The sequence below is a fragment of the Bombina bombina genome, chromosome 7, assembly GCF_027579735.1.
Source record: "Bombina bombina isolate aBomBom1 chromosome 7, aBomBom1.pri, whole genome shotgun sequence".
Taxonomy (NCBI): domain Eukaryota; kingdom Metazoa; phylum Chordata; class Amphibia; order Anura; family Bombinatoridae; genus Bombina; species Bombina bombina.
The window spans coordinates 23,163,941-23,188,216 of record NC_069505.1 but is presented as its reverse complement, the minus strand read 5'-3'; the positions used below and the strand labels follow the sequence as shown (position 1 = coordinate 23,188,216).

Sequence of the window (24,276 nt, the reverse complement as noted above, 5' to 3'; positions counted from 1 at the left end):
TCCTATGTTATTCTATGTAACTGATTCACTAAAGCTCCCTCCAGCCTCTCCAGCTTCACCAGTTCCTATGTTATTCTATGTAACTGATTCACTAAAGCTCCCTCCAGCCTCTCCTTCTTCACCAGTTCCTAAGTTATTCTATGTAACTGATTCACTAAACCTCACTCCAGCCTCTCCAGTTTCACCAGTTCCTATGTTATTCTATGTAACGGATTCACCAAAGCTCCCTCCAGTCTCTCCAGCTTTACTAGTTCCTATGTTATTCTATGTAACCGATTCACTAAAGATCCCTCCAGCCTCTCCAGCTTCACCAGTCCCTATGTTATTCTATGTAACCGATTCACTAAACCTCCGTCCAGCCTCTCCAGTTTCACCAGTTCCTATGTTATTCTATGTAACTGATTACCTAAAGCTCCCTCCAGCCTCTCCATCTTATGTTCCTATGTTATTCTATGTAACTGATTCACTAAACCTCCCTCCAGCCTCTACAGCTCCACCAGTTCCTATGTTATTCTATGTAACTGATTACCTAAAGCTCCCTCCAGCCTCTCCAGCTTCACCCTTTCCTATGTTATTCTATGTAACTGATTTACTATAGCTCTCTACAGCCTCTCCAGCTTCACCAGTTTCTATGTTATTCTATGTAACTGATTCACTAAAGCTCCCTTCTGCCTCTCCAGCTTCACCAGTTCCTATGTTATTCTATGTAACTGATTCACTAAAGCTCTCTCCAGCCTCTCCATCTTCACCAGTTCCTATGTTATTCTATGTAACTGATTCACTAAAGCTCCCTCCAGCCTTTCCAGCTTACCAGTTCCTATGTTTTTTATGTAACTGATTCACTGAAGCTCCCTCCTACCTCTCCAGCTTCACCAGTTCCTATGCTATTCTAAGTAACTGATTCACTAAAGCTCCCTCCAGCCTCTCCAGCTTCACCAGTTCCTATGTTATTCTATGTAACTGATTCACTAAAGCTCTCTCCAGCCTCTCCAGCTTCACCAGTTCCTATGTTATTCTATGTAACTGATTCACTAAAACTCCCTTCTGCCTCTCTAGCTCCACCAGTTCCTATGTTATTCTATGTAACTAATTCACTAAAGCTCCCTCCAGCTTTGCCAACTACACCAGTTCCTATTTTATTCTTTGTAACTGATTCACTAAAGCTCCCTCTAGCCCCTTCAGCTTCAGCAGTTCCTATGTTATTCTATGTAACTGATTCACTAAAGCTCCCCCCAGCCTCCCCAGCTCCACAAGTTCCTATGTTATTCTATGTAACTGATTCACTAAAGCTCCCTCCAGCCTCTCCAGCTTCACCAGTTCCTATGTTATTCTATGTAACTGATTCACTAAAGCTCCCTCCAGCCTCTCCTTCTTCACCAGTTCCTAAGTTATTCTATGTAACTGATTCACTAAACCTCACTCCAGCCTCTCCAGTTTCACCAGTTCCTATGTTATTCTATGTAACGGATTCACCAAAGCTCCCTCCAGTCTCTCCAGCTTCACTAGTTCCTATGTTATTCTATGTAACCGATTCACTAAAGATCCCTCCAGCCTCTCCAGCTTCACCAGTCCCTATGTTATTCTATGTAACTGATTACCTAAAGCTCCCTCCAGCCTCTCCATCTTATGTTCCTATGTTATTCTATGTAACTGATTCACTAAACCTCCCTCCAGCCTCTACAGCTCCACCAGTTCCTATGTTATTCTATGTAACTGATTACCTAAAGCTCCCTCCAGCCTCTCCAGCTTCACCCTTTCCTATGTTATTCTATGTAACTGATTTACTATAGCTCTCTACAGCCTCTCCAGCTTCACCAGTTTCTATGTTATTCTATGTAACTGATTCACTAAAGCTCCCTTCTGCCTCTCCAGCTTCACCAGTTCCTATGTTATTCTATGTAACTGATTCACTAAAGCTCTCTCCAGCCTCTCCATCTTCACCAGTTCCTATGTTATTCTATGTAACTGATTCACTAAAGCTCCCTCCAGCCTTTCCAGCTTACCAGTTCCTATGTTTTTTATGTAACTGATTCACTGAAGCTCCCTCCTACCTCTCCAGCTTCACCAGTTCCTATGCTGTTCTAAGTAACTGATTCACTAAAGCTCCCTCCAGCCTCTCCAGCTTCACCAGTTCCTATGTTATTCTATGTAACTGATTCACTAAAGCTCTCTCCAGCCTCTCCAGCTTCACCAGTTCCTATGTTATTCTATGTAACTGATTCACTAAAGCTCCCTTCTGCCTCTCTAGCTCCACCAGTTCCTATGTTATTCTATGTAACTAATTCACTAAAGCTCCCTCCAGCTTTGCCAACTACAGCAGTTCCTATGTTATTCTATGTAATTGATTCACTGAAGCTGGAGAGGCTGGAGGGAGCTTTAGTGAATCAGGTACATAGAATAACATAGGACCTGGTGAAGCTGGAGAGGCTGGAGATAGCTTTAGTGAATCAGTTACATATAATATGATAGGAACTGGTGAAGCTGGAGAGACTGGAGGGAGCTTTAGTGAATCAGTTACATAGAATAACATAGGAACTGGTGAAGCTGGAGAGGTTGGAGAGGAGCTTTAGTGAATCAGTTACAGAGAATAACATAGGACCTGGTGAAGCTGGAGGGGCTGGAGGGAGCTTTAGTGAATCAGTTACATAGAATAACATAGGAACTGGTGAAGCTGGAGGGGCTGGAGGGAGCGTTAGTGAATCAGTTACATAGAATAACATAGGAACTGGTGAAGCTGGAGGGGCTGGAGGGAGCGTTAGTGAATCAGTTACATAGAATAACATAGGAACTGGTGAAGCTGGAGAGGCTGGAGAGAGGTTTAGTTAATCAGTTACTTAGAATAACATAGGAACTGGTGAAGCTGGAGAGGCTGGAGAGAGGTTTAGTGAATCAGTTACATAGAATAAGATAGGAACTGTTGAAGCTGGAGAGATTGGTGAGGATAGAGAAGCTGGAAAGGCTGTAGAAATGAATAATTTGAACAAAATAACATAGTATGAGATATGGCAGTCTCATAAAGGTTCTTAGATAGATGTTAGGTGAGAGAACAGCTACTTTACTTCACAAGATGACAGATCTTCTCGCGTTCCAAATTGTCACCAGCTTCTGAAGTAAGAGATTGTCAGGGAAAAAGCATATGGACTGTCTTGAGATAACACATATATTCAAGGTGACATAAAAGTAATTTATTATGAAAATGAGATCACATAGACTGCGTTGTATAGGAGCAGGCAATCCCTATTTGAAGAAACATGTAAGTCATAAACATGGAGAGAACAGATTGTGTGCAAATCTAAAGAAGATAAAAAATGGGAATAGTAAGAGGAGGAACATGTTCTAGATAGAGACATATGAAAATGGTATAAAGGATATAGACTTGAGAGCTTCTTGGCAAGGTCTCCAGATGGTATATACCATGGGTGCATCATCAGAAACATCTTGACCAGCTCAGGATCTCCAAGTTTTCCATCTGAATCTGACCAAGAAAGAGAGAAGAAAGATGGTACTCGGGTGTTTTATCCAATCAATTTGTCTGAATTACCATACATAAATATCTCAGTGAAGCAATTAAAACCAAACAAAATCTCAAACCCAACTTTTAATTGAAAGACTAAGTTGTTTGTAAAATATGGCTGAACATTGTTGTAAAATGATCCAATGGTAGCTGGTCTTCAATATCAACAACTGGGCAAATTTTCGGCTAGATTACGAGTCTTGTCAGTAAAAACTTGCGTTGCTAACAAGCCTTTTTTTCCAGCACTCACTTTAAACAACGCTGGTATTACAAGTTTTCTGAATGGCTGCGTTAGCCTCAGAAAAGTGAGCGTTGAGCAAATTTAGCGCCACTTCTCCCTGTAATACTAGCGTTGATTACGGTAGCGGTAAGCTGGCTAAAACGTGCTTGTGCACAATCTCCCCATAGGAAACAATGGGGGCTAAGACGGCTGAAAAAAAACACCTGCAAAAAAGCAGCGTCCAGCTTCTAACACAGCCCCATTGATTCCTATGGGAAAATACTTTCTAAGTCTACACCTAACACCCTAACATGAACCCCGAGTTTAAACACCCTTAACCTTACACTTATTAACCCCTAATCTGCCGCCCCCCGACATAGTCGACACCTGCATTATATTATTAACCTCTAATCTGCCTCTCCGGACACCGCCGCCACATACATTATAATTATAAACCCCTAATCTGCTGCACCCAATATCGCCGACACCTACATTATATTTATTAACCCCTAATCTGCCGCCCCCAACGTCGCCGCCACCTATTAACCCTAAACCTAACACCCCCCTAACCTAAATCTATTTTTAATAAATCTAAATAAAATTACTATAATTAAATAAATTATTCCTATTTAAAACTAAATACTTACCTATAAAATAAACCCTAATATATCTACAATATAACTAATAGTTACATTGTAGCTATTTTAGGATTTATTTTTATTTTACAGGCAACTTTGTATTTATTTTAACTAGGTACAATAGTTATTAACTATTTAATAACTACCTAGCTAAAATAAATACAAAAGTACCTGTAAAATAAACCCTAACCTAAGTTACAATTACACCTAACACTACTCTATAATTAAATTAATTACCTAAACTACCTACAATTAAATTCAATTAAATTAAATAAACAAAATTACGGAAAAAAACACTAAATTGCAGAAAAAAAGAAATTACAATATTTTAAACTAATTACACCTAATCTAATCCCCCTAATAAAATAAAAAAGCCCCCCAAGATAATAAAATTCCCTACCCTACACTAAATTACAAATAGCCCTTAAAAGGGCCTTTTGGGGGCATTGCCCCAAAGTAATCAGCTCTTTTACCAGCCTTTAAAAGGGCTTTTTGCGGGGCATTTCCCCAAAGTAATCAGCTCTTTTACCTGTAAAAAAAAAGAAATACAATCCCCCCCCAACATTACAACCCACCACCCACACACCCCTACTCTAAAACCCATCCGATCCCCCCTTAAAAATAAACTAACACTACCCCATTGAAGATCACCCTACTTTGAGCCGTTTTCATCCAGCCGGGCTGAAGTCTTCATCCGATGGGCCAGAAGAGGACATCCGGACCGGCAGAAGTCTTCATCCTATCCGGGCAGAAGAGGACATCCGGACCGGCAGACATCTTCATCCAAGCGGCATCTTCTATCTTCATCCATCCGACGAGGAACGGCTCCATCTTGAAGATCTCCGTCGCGGAACATCCTTCTAGGCAGACGACTACCTGACGAATGGCTGGTCCTTTAAATGACGTCATCCAAGATGGCGTCCCTCGAATTACGATTGGCTGATAGGATTCTATCAGCCAATCGGAATTAAGGTAGGAAAAATCCGATTGGTTGATTTAATCAGCCAATCGGATTGAAGTTCTTAGGTTTAGGGGTTAATACATTTAATATAGTAGCGGCGACGTTGGGGGTGGCAGATTTGGGGTTAATAAATGTAGGTAGGCGGCGGCAATGTTAGGGACGGCAGATTAGGGGTTAATAATTGTAGGTAGGTGGCGGCAACATTGGAGGCAGCAGATTACGGGTTAATAACTATAATGTAGGTGTCAGCGATGTTAGGGGCAGCAGATTAGGGGTTCATAGGTATAATGTAGGTGGCGTCGATGTCCGGTTGGCAGATTAGGGGGTTAAATAATTTTATTATAGTGTTTGCGTTGTTGGGGGGCCTCGGTTTAGGGGTTAATAGGTAGTTTATGGGTGTTAGTGTACTTTGTAGCACTGTAGTTAAGAGCTTTATGTTCCGGCGTTAGCCCATAAAACTCTTAACTACTGACTTTTATATGCGGTAGGAGTCTTGGAGGTAGAGGCTGTACCGCTCACTTCTTCCTTGACTTGTAATACCAGCGTTAGGAAAATCCCATTCAAAACATAGGATATGCAACTGACGTAAGGGGATTTGCGGTATGGAAAAGTCGCGGAAGAAAAGTGAGTGGTACACCTGTATCTGCCAAACTCGTAATACCAGCGGGTGTTAAAAAGCAGCGTTAGGACCCCTTAATGCTGCTTTTTAAGGCTAATGCCAAACTCGTAATCTAGCCGATTATTATTAAAAGACATGAAACTCAAATCTTTTTTTCTTTATGATTCAGATAGAGCATAGAATTCTTCTAAACAATTTTCCATTGTACTTCTATAATAAAATGTGCTTAGTTATCTTGTTTTCCTTTGTTGAAGGAGCAGTAATGCACTACTGTTATCTAACTGAACACATCATGTAAGATAATGATCAGAGGCAGATATGTGCAGCCACCAATCAGCAGCTAGCACTTGAGCATACCTAAGTATTCTTTTCAATAAAAGATAGCAAGATAACAAAGCAAATTAGATGACAGAAGCTCTGTCTGAATCATAAAAGAACATTTTTTGGGTTTCATATCCCTTTAAGGTAGTGTCTAGGCAAGGGTTAGGCTTAGGGTGATAAGCAGGGCTAGGCAGTTAGGTGTAAATTTACAGATAAGGTTAAGGTTCTCACTTTCAATAAAACTTAACAGTAAAGTCACAAGAATGTATGGAATGAAAACCACATTAAAGAGACACTAAACCCAATTTTTTTCTTTCATGATTCAGATAGAGCATCAATTTTAAGCAACTTTCTAGTTTACTCCTATTATCAATTTTTCTTTGTTCTCTTGCTATCTTTATCTAAAAGCAGGAATGTAAAGCTTAGGCTCCGACCATTTTAGGTTGAGTACCCTGGATAGCACTTGCTTATTGGTGTCTACATTCAGCCAACCAATAAGCAAGCGTAATCCGGGTTCTAAAGCACAAATGGGCCAGCTCCTAAGGATTACATTCCTGCTTTTTAAATAAAGATAGCAAGATAACAAAGAAAAATTGATAATAGGAGTAAATTAGAAAGTTGCTAAAAATTGCATGTTCTATCTGAATCATGAAAGAAATGAAAAAAAAATGTATGCTTACCTGATAAATTTCTTTCTTTCCGTATATGGAGAGTCCACGACGTCATTCAATTACTGTTGGGAATATCACTCCTGGCCAGCAGGAGGAGGCAAAGAGCACCACAGCAAAGCTGTTAAGTGTCACTCCCCTACCCATAATCCGCAGTCATTTGACCGAAGGGAAATGTAAAAAGAATAACACAAAGGTGTAGAGGTGCCTGACGTTTAGTAAAAAATAACTGTCTTAATAAAGGGTGGGGTCATGGACTCTCCATATCCGGAAAGAAAGAAAATTATCAGGTATGCATACATTTTGTTTTCTTTCCTAAGATATGGAGAGTCCACAACATCATTTAATTACTAGTAGGAACCAATACCCAAGCTAGAGGACACAGAATGAACAGGGAGGGAGAACAAGACAGGCAGACCTAAAGAGAAGGCACCACTGCTTCAAGAAACTTTCTCCCAAAAGAGGCCTCAGCCGAGGTAAAAGTATAACATTTGGAAAATTTGGAAAAAGTTGCAGAGTGGACCAAGTTACAGCCTTGCAAAGCTATTCCACAGAAGCTTCATCTATGAAAGCCCAAGAAGAGGAGACAGCCCTAGTGGAATGAGCTGTAATTCTCTCAGGAGGCTGCTGTCCAGCAGTCTCGTAAGCAAAACAAATTATACTTCTCAACCAGAGGGAAAGAGAAGTAGAAGTGGCTTTCTTACCCTTACGCTTTCCTGAGAAACAAACAAACAGGACAGAAGACTGGCGAAAATCCTTAGTCGCCTGTAGGTAGAATTTAAGAGCACGCACAACATTCAAGTCTTTATGAAAAAAAGGATTGGGAAAGAGAGAAGGAACAACAATTTCCTGATTAATATTTCTATCCGAAACCATTTTAGGAAGAAACCACAATTTAGTAAGAAGAACCACCTTATCCGCATGAAAGATAAGGTAAGGCGAATCACAATGCAAAGCCGAGAGTTCCGAAACTCTCAGAGCAGAAGAGATAGCAATAAGAAACAAAACCTTCCAAGATAGCAACTTAATATCTATGGAATGCTTGGCTCAAACGGGGCCTGCTGCAAATTTTTTAAGAACAAGATTAAGGCTCCAAGGAGGAGCAACTGACTTAAACACAGGCTGATTCTGACCAGGGCCTGACAAAAAGATTGAACATCTGACACATCCACTAGACGCTTGTGCAAAAAAAAATGATAATGCATAAATCTGAACTTTCAGAGAGCTGACTGACAACCCTTTCTCCAGACCATCCTGGAGAAAAGACAAAGTTCTAGGAATTCTGACCCTACTCCAAGAGTAGCCCTTACATTCACACCAATAAAGGTATTTACGCCATACATTATGGTAAAAAATTTTAATAACAGGCTTGTGAGCCTGGATCATGGTCTGTGAGCGTTCAATCTCCAAGCAGTCAGCTTCAGAGGAATGAGATTTGGATGGAGGAATGAACCCTGAGTTAGAAGGTCCTCCAAGGACAACCTCCAAGGTGGCCAAGAAGACATCTTCACTAGGTCTGCATACCAGATCCTGTGAGACCATGTAGGAGCTATTAGAATTACAGATGCTATCTCTTGTTTGATACGAGCAATAACTCGTGGAAGGAGGGCAAACGGAGGAAACAGGTATGCTAGACCGAAATCCCAAGGAACCGCCAGAGCATCTATCAGAGTGGCCTAAAGATCTCTTGATCTTGAACCGTACCTTGGAAGCTTGGCTTTCTGCTGAGACGCCATCAGCTCCAACTCCGGCACCCCCCTTTTGAGGGTTAACCTGGAGAACACCTCCAGATAGAGAGCCCACTCCCCAGGATGAAATGTCTGTCTTCTCAGAAAACTGCTTCCCAGTTGTCCAAGTGGATGGCAGATAGACAACAGTTGTGAGCTTCCACTCACTGAATAATCCATGCCACCAAAAAAATAATAAAAAGTCCACAAAACAAATAATAAGCCAGGAATCAAAACCAGAGCTGGTAGTCAGAAGAGTCGAGTCTGGATTCAAAGCAAATAGTCAGACGAGTCGAGTCAGGAGCCAAAGTGAAATGTCAGATGATCCGGAATCAGGAACAAGGAGAACAGCAGAGTCAGGAACAAGCCAGAGAACAGGAACCAGGAGGGACATAAGACAGCCAGGTAATACACAGGAGCTCTCACAAACAGGTCTGAGACAATGCAAGGGCAAAGCATACTGAACAGAGGCCCTTTAAATAAAAAGTGATGACATCACAATTCTGAGACTATATCCTGTCTCACACTGATGATGAACACCAGTCTGGCCATAAAAGAAAGTGCAGGAAATGGAAGGCACGGAGGAGGGTGGGAGCATGAACATCAGAGGAGGGTACCCATGAACGCTCCTCCGGACCGTAGCCCCTCCAGTGAACCAAATACTGTACGCGGCCACTGGACATACGAGAGTCAATAATGCTGCTGACCTCATACTCCTCATAGTTGTCAACAAAGATAGGACAGGGACAACACAGTGGTAAGCCGATTACAAACCAATGGTTTCAAGAGGGAGACATGAAAAACATTAGAGATGCGCATTACAGGAGGAAGGTCAAGAGCGTAGGCCACAGGATTGACCCGTCGGAGTATTCGAAAAGGACTAACATAATGGGGAGCCAGTTTATTGGAAGGCACACGAAGGTTCAAGTTGCGGGAGGACAGCCAAACTCTCTCACCAACCTGGTAGGAAGGCGCGGGCAGACGCCTATGATCGGCCTGGAACTTTTGGTGCTAAATAGAACGATGAAGGCAATCCTGAATCTGCACCCACGTGGAACGGAGTTGCCGGAGATGCTCCTCCAAAGCCAGAATACCCTGAGACATGAATGAATCGGGCAACAAGGATGGTTGAAACCCATAATTCGCCATGAACAGGGATAACTTGGAGGAAACATTAATAGCACTATTACGAGCAAACTCTGCCCAAGGTAACAGTTCAGACCAATTATTGTGGTGATCTGAGACATAGCAATGGAGGAACTGTTCCAGAGCTTGATTAGACCGTTTCGCAGCCCCATTTGATTGAGGGTGATATGCCGAGGAGAAGGAAAGCTGGATCCCCATTTGAGCACAAAAGGAACGCCAAAATCTGGAGACAAACTGGTTACCCCGGTCCGACACTATCTCCTTGGGTAACCTATGTAAATGGAAGACCTCCCGGGGAAAAAAATGAAGCAAGCTCCTGAGCGGTAGGCAACTTCTTCGAGGGAATGCAATGTGACATTTTAGAAAAACGGTCAACCACCATAAGGATAACAGTATTGCCATTGGAAACAGGGAGCTCGACAATGAAGTCCATGGAAAGATGTGTCCAAGGACGCTCACCATTAGCAATAGGTTGAAGAAGACCCACAGGAAGACGTTGAGGAGTCTTATTCTGTGCACAAACTGAGCAGGAGGCAACATACGCAGCAACATCAGAATAAAGAATAAAGAATAAATTGTCGAGTGACAGACCAAATCATTTGGTTCTTGCCTGGGTGACCTGCAGCTTTAGGATAGTGGTAAGTGTGCAAAACCTTAGTTCGAAGATTCTCAGGAACAAAACACTTACCACTAGGTTTCTCAGGAGGTGCATTGGTTTGTGCACTGATGATGAACACCAGTCTGGCCATAAAAGGAAGTGCAGGAAATGAGCAGCATCACACATTATGCACCAGAGTAGCAAGAGAGGTGAGTAAAATGGCTGCCAGCAGCACATGGCAAACAAAAGAGGGAAAAAACCCTGACACCAAGGAATGCCGAGTCCCTCCCTGGTGGTTGATGTAAGCCACGGATCTGATGTGGTCTGACTGAAACCTGCTAAACCGGGCTAAGGACAATTGAGGCCAAGTCATCAGAGCATTGTAAATCGCTCTCAACTCCAAGATGTTTATGGGGAGAGCAGACTCCTCCCGAGTCTATAGTCCTTGCACCTTTAATGAGTCCCAGCCTAACAGGCTGCCGTCCGTGGTCAAAATCACCCAGGAAAGTCTACGGAAGCATGTGCCCTGAGACAGATAGTCCTGAGAAAGCCACCACGGGATAGAATCTCTTGTCGACTGGTCTAGATCTATCCTCTGAGACAGACCCTAATGGTCTCTGTTCCATTGTCTGAGCATGCATTATTGCAGAGCTCGTAAATGGAATCAAGCAAAGGGAATGATGTCCATGGAAGCGACCATCAGACCAATTACCTCCATACATTGAGCCACTGATGGCCGAATAGTGGACTGAAGAGAGAGGCAAGAGGAGAGAATTTTGGATTTTCTGACCTCCGTCAGAAAAATGTTCATAGATAGGGAATCTATTATGGTCCCTAAGAAAATGACCCTTGTAGCTGGAACAAGGGAACTCTTTTCCAGATTCACTTTCCAACCGTAGGAACATAGAAAAGACAGCAAGATCTCTGTATTAGAGTTTGCTTGTTGAAAAGATGGCGCCTGAACCAATATGTCATCCAGGTATGGCGCCACTGCAATTCCCCAAGACCTGATCACTGCCAAGAGAGCCCCCAGAACCTTTGAGAAAATTCTGGGAGCTGTGGCAAAGCCAAACGGAAGAGCCACAAACTGAAAGTGTTTGCCTAGAAAGGCGAAGCTCAGGAATTTGTGATGATCCCTGTGGATGGGAACATGAAGATACGCATCCTTCAGGTCTAAGGTCATCATGAACTGACCCTCTTGGACCAAAGGAAGAATGGAACGAATGGTTTCCATTTTGAAGGACAGTATCCTGAGAAACTTGTAGAGGCACTTTAGGTCTAAAATGGGTCAAAAAGTTCCCTCTCTTTTGGGAACCACAAACAGATTTGAACAGAATCCTAGACTCTGTTCTCTTACTGGGACTGGAACAATCACTCCCAGGGAGGAAAAGCCCTGAATGCAGTTCAAGAATGCCTCTCTTTTTACCTGGTCTGCAGATAATCTTGAGAGGTGGAATCTGCCCCTGGGAGGCAAAGTTTTGAATTCTATTTTGTAACCCTAAGATACTATGTCCACAGTCCAATGATCTGGGACATCTTGTCTCCAAGCTTGACAAAATAGGAAAAATTTGCCCCCACTTGTCCGAATCCGGACAGGGGGCCGACCCTTCATGCTGACTTAGACTCAGCTGAGAGTTTCTTTGATTGCTTTTCCTTATTCCAGGACTGATTGGGCTTCCAAGAAGACTTGGACTGCTCCTGCTTGGAAGAGGAAGACTTTTGACCTTTGAAGTTACGAAAGGAACAGAAATTACTTTGAAGTCCTTTGAGTCTGTTCTTCTTGACTTGTGGTAGAAAAGACCCTTTTCCACCCATAATATCAGAAATTATTTCTGCCAGATCAGGTCCGAACAAGGTCTTCCCCTTGTAAGGAAGCGCCAGAAGCTTGGACTTAGAAGTAACATCAGCTGAATAATAACTTGCATGTTAGCATCAGAAATAAAGGAATTGGCTAGTTTGAGAGCCTTAATCCTATCTTGTATCTCCTCCAATGGAGTCTCTACTAAAATTGACTCAGACAAGGCGTTGCACCAATAAGATGCCACACTTTCTACTGTGGCAATACAAACTGCAGGTTGCCATTGAAGACCTTGATGAACATACATCTTCTTCAAATAAGCTTCCAGCATTTTGTACATGGGATCCTTAAAGGATCTATAGGGATCGTAATTCTCTTAGCCAGAGTAGAAATAGCCCCTTCTAATTTAGGCATCGTGCACCAAGAATCTTTAATGGAGTCAGCAACAGGAAACATCTTTTTAAATACGGGAGACCGGGAGAAAGGAATCCCTGACTTCTCCCTTTCCTGTGAAATGATCTACGTCACACGGTCTGGGACAGGAAAAACGTACACAGAGGAAGGAACATCATAGAAGTTTACTAGACTTTTTAGGGTTGACAACAACAGAAGTATCGGAGTCATCCAAAGTAGCCAATACCTCCTTTAACAGTACACAAAAGGTGTTCAAGCTTAAATCTAAAGTTTACTTCTTCAGTATCAGATGAAGGAATAATGCAGTCACTATATGCGATTTCACCCTCAGAGGCTACCGGTGTATCTTCCTCATCAGCCTTATGAGGGAGGTCAACCTGCGTACTCTGTAGCGTTTCATGTCTGCCAGGCATCGCTGAATGTGGACAGTATCTTATTTATTTTTTTCTTATTTCAATAGGAACATCAGTTCTAGCAGGTATATCAGTTTACACATAAAATGAATTCTATGTAACTCATTCACTAAACCTCCCTCCAGCCTCTCCTGCTTCACCAGTTCCTGTTATTCTATGTAACTGATTCACTAAAGCTCCCTCCAGCCTCTCCCGCTTCACCAGTTCCTATGTTATTCTATGTATATGATTCACTAAAGCTACCTCCAGCCTCTCCAGCTTCACCAGTTCCTATGTTATTCTATGTAACTGATTCACTAAAGCTCCCTCCAGCCTCTCCAGCTTCACCAGTTCCTATGTTATTCTACGTAACTAATTCACTAAAGCTCCCTCCAGCCTCTCCAGCTTCACCAGTTCCTATGTTATTCTATGTAACTGATTCACTAAAGCTCTCTACAGCCTCTCCAGCTTAAACAGTTCCTATGTTATGCTATGTAACTGATTCACTAAAGCTCCCTCCAGCCTCTCCAGCTTCACCAGTTCCTATGTTATTCTATGTAACTGATTCACTAAAGCTCCCTCCAGCCTCTCCAGCTTTACCAGTTCCTTTGTTATTCTATGTAACTGATTCACTAAAGTTCCCTCCAGCCTCTGCAGCTTCATCATTTCCTATGTTATTCTATGTAACTGATTCACTAAAGCTCCCTCCAGGCTCTCCAGCTTCACCAGTTCCTATGTTATTCTATGTAACTGATTCACTAAAGCTCTCTCCAGCCTCTCCAGCTTCGCCAGTTCCTATGTAATTCTGTGTAACTGATTCACTAAAGCTCTCTCCAGCTTCTCCAGCCTCACCAGTTCCTATGTTATTCTATGTAACTGATTCACTAAAGCTCCCTCCAGCCTCTCCAGCTTCACCAGTTACTATTTTATTCTATGTAACTGATTCACTAAAGCTCCCTCCAGCCTCTCCAGCTTCTCCAGTCCCTATGTTATTGTTTGTAACTGATTCACTAAAGCTCCCTCCAGCCTCTCCAGCTTCACCAGTTCCTATGTTATTCTATGTAACTGATTCACTAAAGCTCCCTCCAGCCTCTCCAGCTTCGCCAGTTCCTATGTAATTCTGTGTAACTGATTCACTAAAGCTCTCTCCAGCTTCTCCAGCCTCACCAGTTCCTATGTTATTCTATGTAACTGATTCACTAAAGCTCCCTCCAGCCTCTCCAGCTTCACCAGTTACTATTTTATTCTATGTAACTGATTCACTAAAGCTCCCTCCAGCCTCTCCAGCTTCACCAATTCCTATGTTATTCTATGTAACTGATTCACTAAAGCTCCCTCCAGCCTCTCCAGCTTCACCAGTTCCTATGTTATTCTATGTAACTAATTCACTAAAGCTCCCTCCATCCTCTCCAGCTTCACCAGTTCCTATGTTATTCTATGTAACTGATTAACTAAAGCTCCCTCCAGCCTCTCCAGCTTCTCCAGTTCCTATGTTATTCTATGTAACTGATTCACTAAAGCTCCCTCCAGTCTCTCCAGCTTCACCAGTTCATATGTTATTCTATGTAACTGATTCACTAAAGCTCCCTCCAGCCTCTCCAGCTTCACCAGTTCCTATGTTATTCTATGTAACTGATTCACTAAATCTCCCCCTGCCTCTCCAGCTTCACCAGTTCCTATTTTATTCTATGTAACTGATTCACTAAAGCTCCCTCCAGCCTCTATAGCTTCACCAGTTCCTATGTTATTCTATGTAACTGATTCACTAAAGCTCCCTCCAGCCTCTCCAGCTTCACCAGTTCCTATGTTATTCTATGTCACTGATTCACTAAAGCTCCCTCCAGCCTCTCCAGCTTCACCAGTTCCAATGTTATTCTATATAACTGATTCACTAAAGCTCCATCCAGCCTCTCCAGCCTCACTAGTTACTTTATCATCCTAAAGGGAGGTGGGGGAGCTTTAATATATCAGCTGAATAGAATAACATATAAAGTGACAGGCTGATGAAGTTCGTATGAGTGGCACTGAATAATAAGAAACTATTAAAGGTATAGACACTTCTCGGTATAAATATCAATACATCAGTCAAGTTTAACCTGAACTGAAAATGAAACCGTTATTCTCATGTCTAAAATCAGTTAGTTTCAGTTGTTACTCTGCATTTGTCTGAAACCTCACAAAAACCTCTTACCATACATACAAACTAAAGCCCCTAACTAAAATCAGAGCAGTTGTCTGATGGTCTCACACCAGAAAATATATTGTATTGCATGAACAGGTCTATAACATTTATTGTGTGTGCAGACCTTGTGTAATGCTGCACTTAATTACTGATATATACTGTGCATATATGAAAATGTATTGTGTGTGCAGACCTCTTGTAATGCAGCACTTAATTACTGATATATACTGTGCATATATAAACATTTATTGTGTGTACAGACCTTATGTAATGTGCACTTAATTACTGATATATACTGTGCATATATAAACATTTATTGTGTGTGCACACCCTATGTAATACAGCACTTAATTACTGATATATACTGTGCATATATAAACATTTATTGTGTGTGCAGACCTTATGTAATACAGCACTTAATTACTGATATATACTGTACATATATAAACATTTATTGTGTATGCAGACCTTATGTAATACAGCACTTAATTACTGATATATACTGTGCATATCTAAAGATTTATTGTGTGTGCAGACCTTATGTAATGCAGCACTTAATTACTGATATATACCGTGCATATATAAACATTTATTGTGTGTGAAGACCTTATGTAATACGGCACTTAATTACTGATATATACTGTGCATATATAAACATTTATTGTGTGTGCAGACCTTATGTAATATGGCACTTAATTACTGATATATACTGTGCATATATAAAAATGTATTGTGTGTGCAGACCTTATGTAATGCAGCACTTAATTACTGATATATACTGTGCATATATAAACATTTATTGTGTGTGCAGACCTTATGTAATGCAGCACTTAATTACTGATATTCTGTGCATATATAAACATTTATTGTGTGTGCAGACCGTATGTAATGCAGCACTTAATTACTGATATATACTGTGCATATATAAACATTTATTGTGTGTGCAGACCTTATGTAATGCAGCACTTAATTAATGATATATACTGTGCATATATAAACATTTATTGTGTGTGCAGACCTTATGTAATGCAGCACTTAATTACTGATATATACTGTGCATATATAAACATTTATTGTGTGTGCAGACCTTATGTAATGTGGCACTTAATTGCTGATATATACTGTGCATATATAAACATTTATTGTGTGTGCACACCCTATGTAATACAGCACTTAATTACTGATATATACTGTGCATATATAAACATTTATTGTGTGTGCAGACCTTATGTAATACAGCACTTAATTACTGATATATACTGTACATATATAAACATTTATTGTGTATGCAGACCTTATGTAATACAGCACTTAATTACTGATATATACTGTGCATATCTAAAGATTTATTGTGTGTGCAGACCTTATGTAATGCAGCACTTAATTACTGATATATACCGTGCATATATAAACATTTATTGTGTGTGAAGACCTTATGTAATACGGCACTTAATTACTGATATATACTGTGCATATATAAACATTTATTGTGTGTGCAGACCTTATGTAATATGGCACTTAATTACTGATATATACTGTGCATATATAAAAATGTATTGTGTGTGCAGACCTTATGTAATGCAGCACTTAATTACTGATATATACTGTGCATATATAAACATTTATTGTGTGTGCAGACCTTATGTAATGCAGCACTTAATTACTGATATTCTGTGCATATATAAACATTTATTGTGTGTGCAGACCGTATGTAATGCAGCACTTAATTACTGATATATACTGTGCATATATAAACATTTATTGTGTGTGCAGACCTTATGTAATGCAGCACTTAATTAATGATATATACTGTGCATATATAAACATTTATTGTGTGTGCAGACCTTATGTAATGCAGCACTTAATTACTGATATATACTGTGCATATATAAACATTTATTGTGTGTGCAGACCTTATGTAATGTGGCACTTAATTGCTGATATATACTGTGCATATATAAATATTTATTGTGTGTGCAGACCTTATGTAATGCAGTACTTAATTACTGATATATACTGTGCAAATATAAACATTTATTGTGTATACAGACCTTATGTAATGCCGCACTTAATTACTGATATATACTGTGCATATATAAACATGTATTGTGTGTGCAGAGTGCAGACCTTTAGTAATGCAGCACTTAATTACTGAGATATACTGTGCATATATAAACATTTATTGTGTGTGCAGATCTTTAGTAATGCAGCACTTAATTACTGAGATATACTGTGCATATATAAACATTTATTGTGTGTGCTGACCTTTTGTAATGCTGCACTTAAGTGCTGGCATATACTGTGCATATATAAATATTTATTGTGTGTGCAGACCTTTTGTAATGCAGCACTTAATTACTGATATATACTGTGCATATATAAATATTTATTTTTGTGCAGACCTTTTGTAATGCAGCACTTAATTACTGATATATACTGTGCATATATAAACATTTATTGTGTGTGCAGACCTTATGTGATGCAGCACTTAATTACTGATATATACTGTACATATATAAACATTTATTGTGTGTGCAGACCTTTTGTAATGCAGCATGTAATTACTGATATATACTGTGCATATATAAACATTTATTGTGTGTGCCGACCTTATGTAATGCAGCACTTAATTACTGATATATACTGTGCATATATAAACATTTATTGTGTGTGCAGACCTTTTGTAATGCAGTACTTAATTTCTGATATATACCGTGCATATATAAACATTTATTGTGTGTGCAGACCTTTTGTAATGCAGCACTTAATTACTGATATATACTGTGCATATATAAACATTTATTGTGTGTGCAGACCTTTTGTAATGCAGCACTTAATTACTGATATATACTGTGCATATATAAACATTTATTGTGTGTGCAGACCTTTTGTAATGCAGCACTTAATTACTGATATATATTTTGCATTTATAACATTGATGTTGTGTGACAGTGTGAGCAGACCTTTTGTAATGCGGAGCCCAATTGCTTGTACATTGTACACTAGAATTTTCTTTGGATAAATATTTTGCAGATGATACATTTATACAGCCCATCTAGGAGTGTTTTTATAAAAAATGTATAGTTTTGCTTATTTTTTTTAAGAATATTGTGCTGATTTTCAGACTCCTAACCTAGCCCCACTGTGCCAGATGTATACATGTGTTTACAGACTTTTGCTGGCTGCTGTTTATGTTATCTGTCTTTTCATATGCAGGGAAGGAGGGAGGGGCTATTCTTCCTTTTTTTCCCAGCCCCTTTCACTGGGTGTCCCAGCCTAACCTCATCAACAGTGCTAAATTTCTGGCTTCTAAGTAAGTTTTTAAAAGGTTTTACACTGGATGTTTATATCAGTATCTGCATTTTCTTCTTTATAATAGTGCCTGTTACATGCAGTTATATGACTATTGGTTGTACACTGTCCCTTTAAACAAATTACTACTAAGAAATAACAAGATTTTGTCCTCTGCTTATTCTTTGGGTTATGATTACTGTACAACAGCTGTTATGGGCGATTGCCAAATACAAGTCATACAGTAACATTGCTTACTGAGGTCACACAACTGAAATCTGTTCTACTTAACCCTTTAAAGCCAACCCTGTCCAAACGATAAAAATACATGAAGTTTTCATTGGATTTGAGTACAAAACTCTAGACTACATGTAAGTTTGTAAACCAATCAGAAAGTGTTGTGTGATTATTTTTATTGCAGAAATGTAGACGGCCTCCGATATCATTGTCAATGATGTCAGCACAAAACCACTTGACCTTTTGGTGTGATATCAACGTGCTCTGGCCTTGATCCATTCAAGCAACATAGGCGTCCAAATGAAACTTTCACAATTTAAAGAGAGCGTAAATTGTGAGAGAGAAAAAAAAAAAAAAACAATTTACTTATATTATCAAATGTACAACTTTCTCTTGCTATCCTTTCCATGAGAACAGTATGGGGCTGATTTACTAAAGTAAGTTTAGATTACTTAAGTGCGGACAACATGATACAATGTAGCGCATCATGTCCGCCGCACATCGCTGAATGAAGATAGCATACGCTTTCGGCATTTATCATTGCACAAGCAGTTCTGGTGATCTGCTTGCGCAATGCCGCCCCCCTGCAGATTCGTGGCTAATCGGCTGCTAGCAGGGGGTGTTATAGGATCGGGCAATGCCGCCCCCCTGCAGATTCGTGGCTAATCGGCTGCTAGCAGGGGGTGTTATAGGATCGGGCAATGCCGCCCCCCTGCAGATTCGTGGCTAATCGGCTGCTAGCAGGGAGCATATAGGATCGGACAGATTAAAGACCCGCAGCCTCAGAGGCAGCGGACAAGTTATGGAGCAGCGGTCTTTAAACCACTGCTTCATAACTACTGTTTCCGGCGAGCCTAAAGGCTCGCACGGAAACAGGGGCATTAAGCTCCATTCGGCATCGGCATCAAGCTCCATTAATGTATAAAGTATATTATAACATTTTTTCAAACATTGTAACAAATGCTTCTGACATATAGAGGCCTATTTATGAAAGGTCTTGCGGACCTGGTCTGACAGTGCGGATCAGGTCCGCAAGACTTCGCTGAATGCAGAGAGCAATACGCTCTCCGTATTCAGCATTGCACCAGCAGCTCACAAGAGCTGCTGGTGCCACGCCACCCCCTGCAGATTCGCGGCCAATGGGCCGCCAGCAGGGAGGTGTCAATCAACCCGATCGCATTCAATCGGGTTGAATTGCGGCGATTCCTGTCCGCCTCATCAGAGCAGACGGACAGCGTTATGGATCAAGACCACTGCTTCATAACTGGTGTTTCTGGTGAGTCTGGAGACTCGCCAGAAACACGGCCCTTCAAGCTCCATACGGAGCTTGATAAATGGGCCTCATAGGGTCAGAATACGAGTGGAGCACTATCGTTTGCGGCCGAGCGATATCAGATTTGAAATAATTGCCATTGTATTACTAGTTGAAAGTAAATGCGAATGTGTGAGCACAATCGCGATTTTCGCTTGAATGATTATGTGATTATGCGAGACAAAAAAAATTCACAAATCACATCAACAATACCTTACAAAGTAGAGTTACACTTGGAATAACACCATCTAATCAAAATTATTTCAAACAAATATTGCACAAAAGTTATCAAAGATATGAGGTCTCAGGTGTAAGATAAAAAAGGATGCAAAGGGCTTTAACATAGAGATAAATACATCTACATGTCTAAACATCTAAATAGCGCTCCACTCGTAATCTGGCACACAGTACTTAAAAACACGTGCAGCAAAATCAGCAGGGGAAGGGTATATGGCATCCCAATATTCAGATAGAGAATACAACTTAATACAATCTACAAATTAATTTCTAATATTAAATTTGCTTAAAGGGACAGTATATACCAATTTCATATAACTGCATGTAATAGACGCTACTATAAAGAAGAATATACACAGATACTGATGTAAAAAAAATCCAGTATAAACCCTTTAAAAACTCCCAGTTTAGCACTGTTGATGAAGTTAAGCTGGGACACTCATTGAAAGGGGCTGGGAAAGCAGGAAGGACCGGCACTCCCCCCCTTCCCTGCATATGAAAAGACCCATTAGACAAACAGGAGCCGCAGATATCATTATACATTTAAAACCTTGTGAATCACAACCATAAGGAAAACACTCCCAGATGGGCTATATCAATGTATCATCTGCAGAACATTTATGCAAAGAAAAACGTAATGCACCATGTCCCTTTAATTCTCTTGGTATCCTTTGCTTAAAGAGACAGTATACTGCAAAATGTTTATTGTTTAAAAGATAGATAATCCCTTTATTACCCATTCCCCAGTTTTACATAACCAACACAGTTATATTAATGCACTTTTAACCTTTGTAATTACCTTGTATCTAAGCCTCTGCAGACTGCCCCCTTATCTCAGTTCTTTTGACAGACTTGCATTTTAGCCAATCAGTGCTGACTCCACAGGAGTGAGCACAGTGTTTATCTATATGGCACACGTGAACTAACAGTGTCTAACTGTGAAAAACTGTCAAATGCACTAAGATAAGAGGCAGCCTTCAGGTGCTTAGAAATTAGCATATGAGCTTACCTAGGTATAGCTTTAAACAAACAATACCAAGAGAACAAAGCAATTTTTTTTAAAAATTGCATGCCCTATCTGATTCATGAAAGTTTAATTTTGATTTGACTATCCCTTTAAGGAGAAACTAGCTGCACGCATCAGGTTAGCCAATCAGAAGAGGAATATATGTTCGGCCACCAATCAGCAGCCAGCTCCCAGCAGTGCATTGCAGCTCCTTAACCTACCTAGATATGCTTTTCAACTATGGATACCAAGAAAACAAAACACATTAGATAATAGATGTAATTTGGAATATTGTTTATAACTGCTGCTCTATCTGAATTATGAGAGAAACAATTTGGGTTTCACGTCAGCTGCATTTGACAAGCTCAGCTCAGCAAGTCCGTTATTTCTGGATCTTCAAGTCTTATTCAATAGTCATTTAAGGCAACTTAAACATAAATGGATTATGTAACTTGTTGGTAAAAAATGAATCTGCAACTCTTTTGTATTTAGAGAATAGCTGACAGATATTTTGCCTACTTCAGCTAAATAAGTCTAATTCGGGTCACATCCGTCCCCTACTCACATCAGTGTCAACACAACATAACAGGTGATTTTTTCCCCAAGTTGCACACATTTTGCACAGCACATTTTTAAAGCTTTGTTTGCATAGCATCTTTTTAGTAGTAACACCTTCCCCCCCTACCTCCATAGCGCCCACCCACGTTACTTCCAAATAGTCAACAATCCTTACCAAAGCTTTGGATGCACAATGCCAACATTTCATCGATGGTAAAACCTTTCTCCAGATCCACATTATCCATTGTGACCTTCTCATTGACTGACCAAGGGTCCACACAGAATTAGCCCCTTTACTGCAAAACAAGACAGAGAACAGGTTTGGAAATAATAAATCAGCACACCAGAGGAACCAAGCTTGTCTCTGTAAACAGGGAATAGGTATAAACATTCAGCAATCACTTGCCCCTCCCTGAAATCTGGGTAGCCTCTTCCTCTACCTGTTCATTGCGCTGTAACTCTCGAACCTTCCTGTTTTCGTCTCTCACTTCCTCTACCCTTGGAAAGCTCTTGGTGTAATTTCCCCATGGGGGTGCGAACAACATGAATATTTAGTTTCAAAACCAAATAAATATTAGTATTTATAGGAGTGATGAATGAAGTGTTCAGGGTTTGCATATATAAACCTCAAATAGAATTGTCATTATTTGAGCTAATAATAATTTGTTCGTGACTGTATAAACTGATGAAGCCATGTATTGTCACCACATTTATTAATAGTCATAATTTGAGATGAAATGTATAAACTTATTGTGGACTAGATTAAAAGTGGAGCGCTATCTTAACATGAGTACATAAAGGGGAACGTTAAATAACCAGCCATTACAAGTAGCTGATTAATGTGATTGCGAGCTCGCCGTTTCACTTTGCGCTAATTTCAATTAACCAGAGGTCAGACCTACGGTTACAAATAAAAAAATGCCCAAATTGCCCCCAAAATAAAAGGAAAGTATATTCACATGTACAATAAATATGAGCATTTTTATTTAAAAAACCAAACTGCACAAAGCAGTTATAAGGGGTTAAAGTGAGGGAATGTAGGGCCTGTGTTTTCTCTATAAGTATATGTATATGCATATACATATATATTTATTTATTGCTGCCCAACGCTGCATGATTTGCCCCCTGCTCTGCGCTAGGTAGTTTGCCATGGCTGCCATTGGAGCCTATGGAAGCGCGCTTTTGTGAGCGCTTGGCTTTTGGCAATGCAAAGTCAAGGTCAAGTTTTCATACCGCTGCAATTGTAATACCAGCGCACATTTATGTGCAATGATATTGCTGAGTGGAACACACAAATATCACGCTTGCGTAAGCGTGATATTGCGGCCCTTTGTCTTTCAGAAAACAGGTGTTCATAAAAACATTAAATTACAGGTATAATTAATTGGTAATTATGTCTATTATAATGAATTATTGCACAATGTAGCGTTGTAGGTAGTACAATGAACACACCAGAGTATAAAACCGCTGAAGGAAACCTCTCTGCCTCAAAACGGCAATGAGTGCGATGTTCAAAGCATTGTCATACTATGTTGTAAAAGTAAACGTATCGCAATGTGAAAATGCACATAAAGAGGCCCATTTATCAAGCTCTGAATGGAGCTTGAGGGCCTGTGACTCGCCAGAAACAGCAGTTATGAAGCCGCGGTCTAAAGATGGCTGCTCCATAACCCTGCCGCCTGCTCTGATGAGGCGGACAGACATCGCCACAATTCAACTCAATCGAGTATGATCGGGTTGATTGACACCGCCTGCTGGCGGCCGATTGGCCGCGAGTCTGCAGGGGGCGGCGTTGCACCAGCAGCTCACAAGAGCTGCTGGTGCAATGCTGAATACAGAGAGCGTATTGCTCTCCGCATTCAGCGATGTCTGTCGGACCTGATCCGCACTGTCTGATCAGGTCCGACAGACATTTGATAAGTAAGCCTCAAAATGTTCAATTTTTTCCAATTTATAATAGTGGGCTTTTAATGTTTCCATTTAATATTTACTGAGCCCCTACAATCAAGCAAAACTGGAAGAAAGTTCTCACTGTAGGGAAAGGGTTTACGTCTCATATCGCAACCGTACTGTAGCAAAAGTGATATCGCAAGTGACGTAACATTTTAAAGCAAAACACTGACCTGCTGTACATAAGATCTAATGGGCACAACACTGACCTGCTGTACATAAGATCTAATGGGCACAACACTGACCTGCTGTACATAAGATCTAATGGGCATAACACTGACCTGCTGTACATAAGATCTAATGGGCACAACACTGACCTGCTGTACATAAGATCTAATGGGCACAACACTGACCTGCTGTACATAAGATCTAATGGGCATAACACTGACCTGCTGTACATAAGATCTAATGGGCATAACACTGACCTGCTGTACATAAGATCTAATGGGCACAACACTGACCTGCTGAACAAAAGATCTAATGGGCA

The 24,276-nt window shown here is 40.5% G+C and overlaps 1 protein-coding gene across 2 annotated transcripts in view; it reads right to left on the bottom strand.

Moving 5' to 3' along the window:
• RASGRP2 (RAS guanyl releasing protein 2) overlaps positions 1-24,276 on the bottom strand; it is a 139,613-nt gene that overhangs the window by 93,915 nt on the left and 21,422 nt on the right. Inside the window, exons 2-4 of one of the 2 annotated variants that reach the window (XM_053719988.1) lie at positions 22,015-22,135; positions 3,373-3,475; positions 3,060-3,110 (exon numbers count right to left, since the gene is read on the bottom strand). In XM_053719988.1, the coding sequence (XP_053575963.1) occupies positions 3,060-3,110; positions 3,373-3,475; positions 22,015-22,084 (224 nt within the window). In that variant the 5' untranslated portion in view covers positions 22,085-22,135. Of the gene's footprint in view, positions 1-3,059; positions 3,111-3,372; positions 3,476-22,014; positions 23,769-24,276 lie in introns of those variants that run through there. The other variant, XM_053719989.1, reaches the window with a different exon arrangement.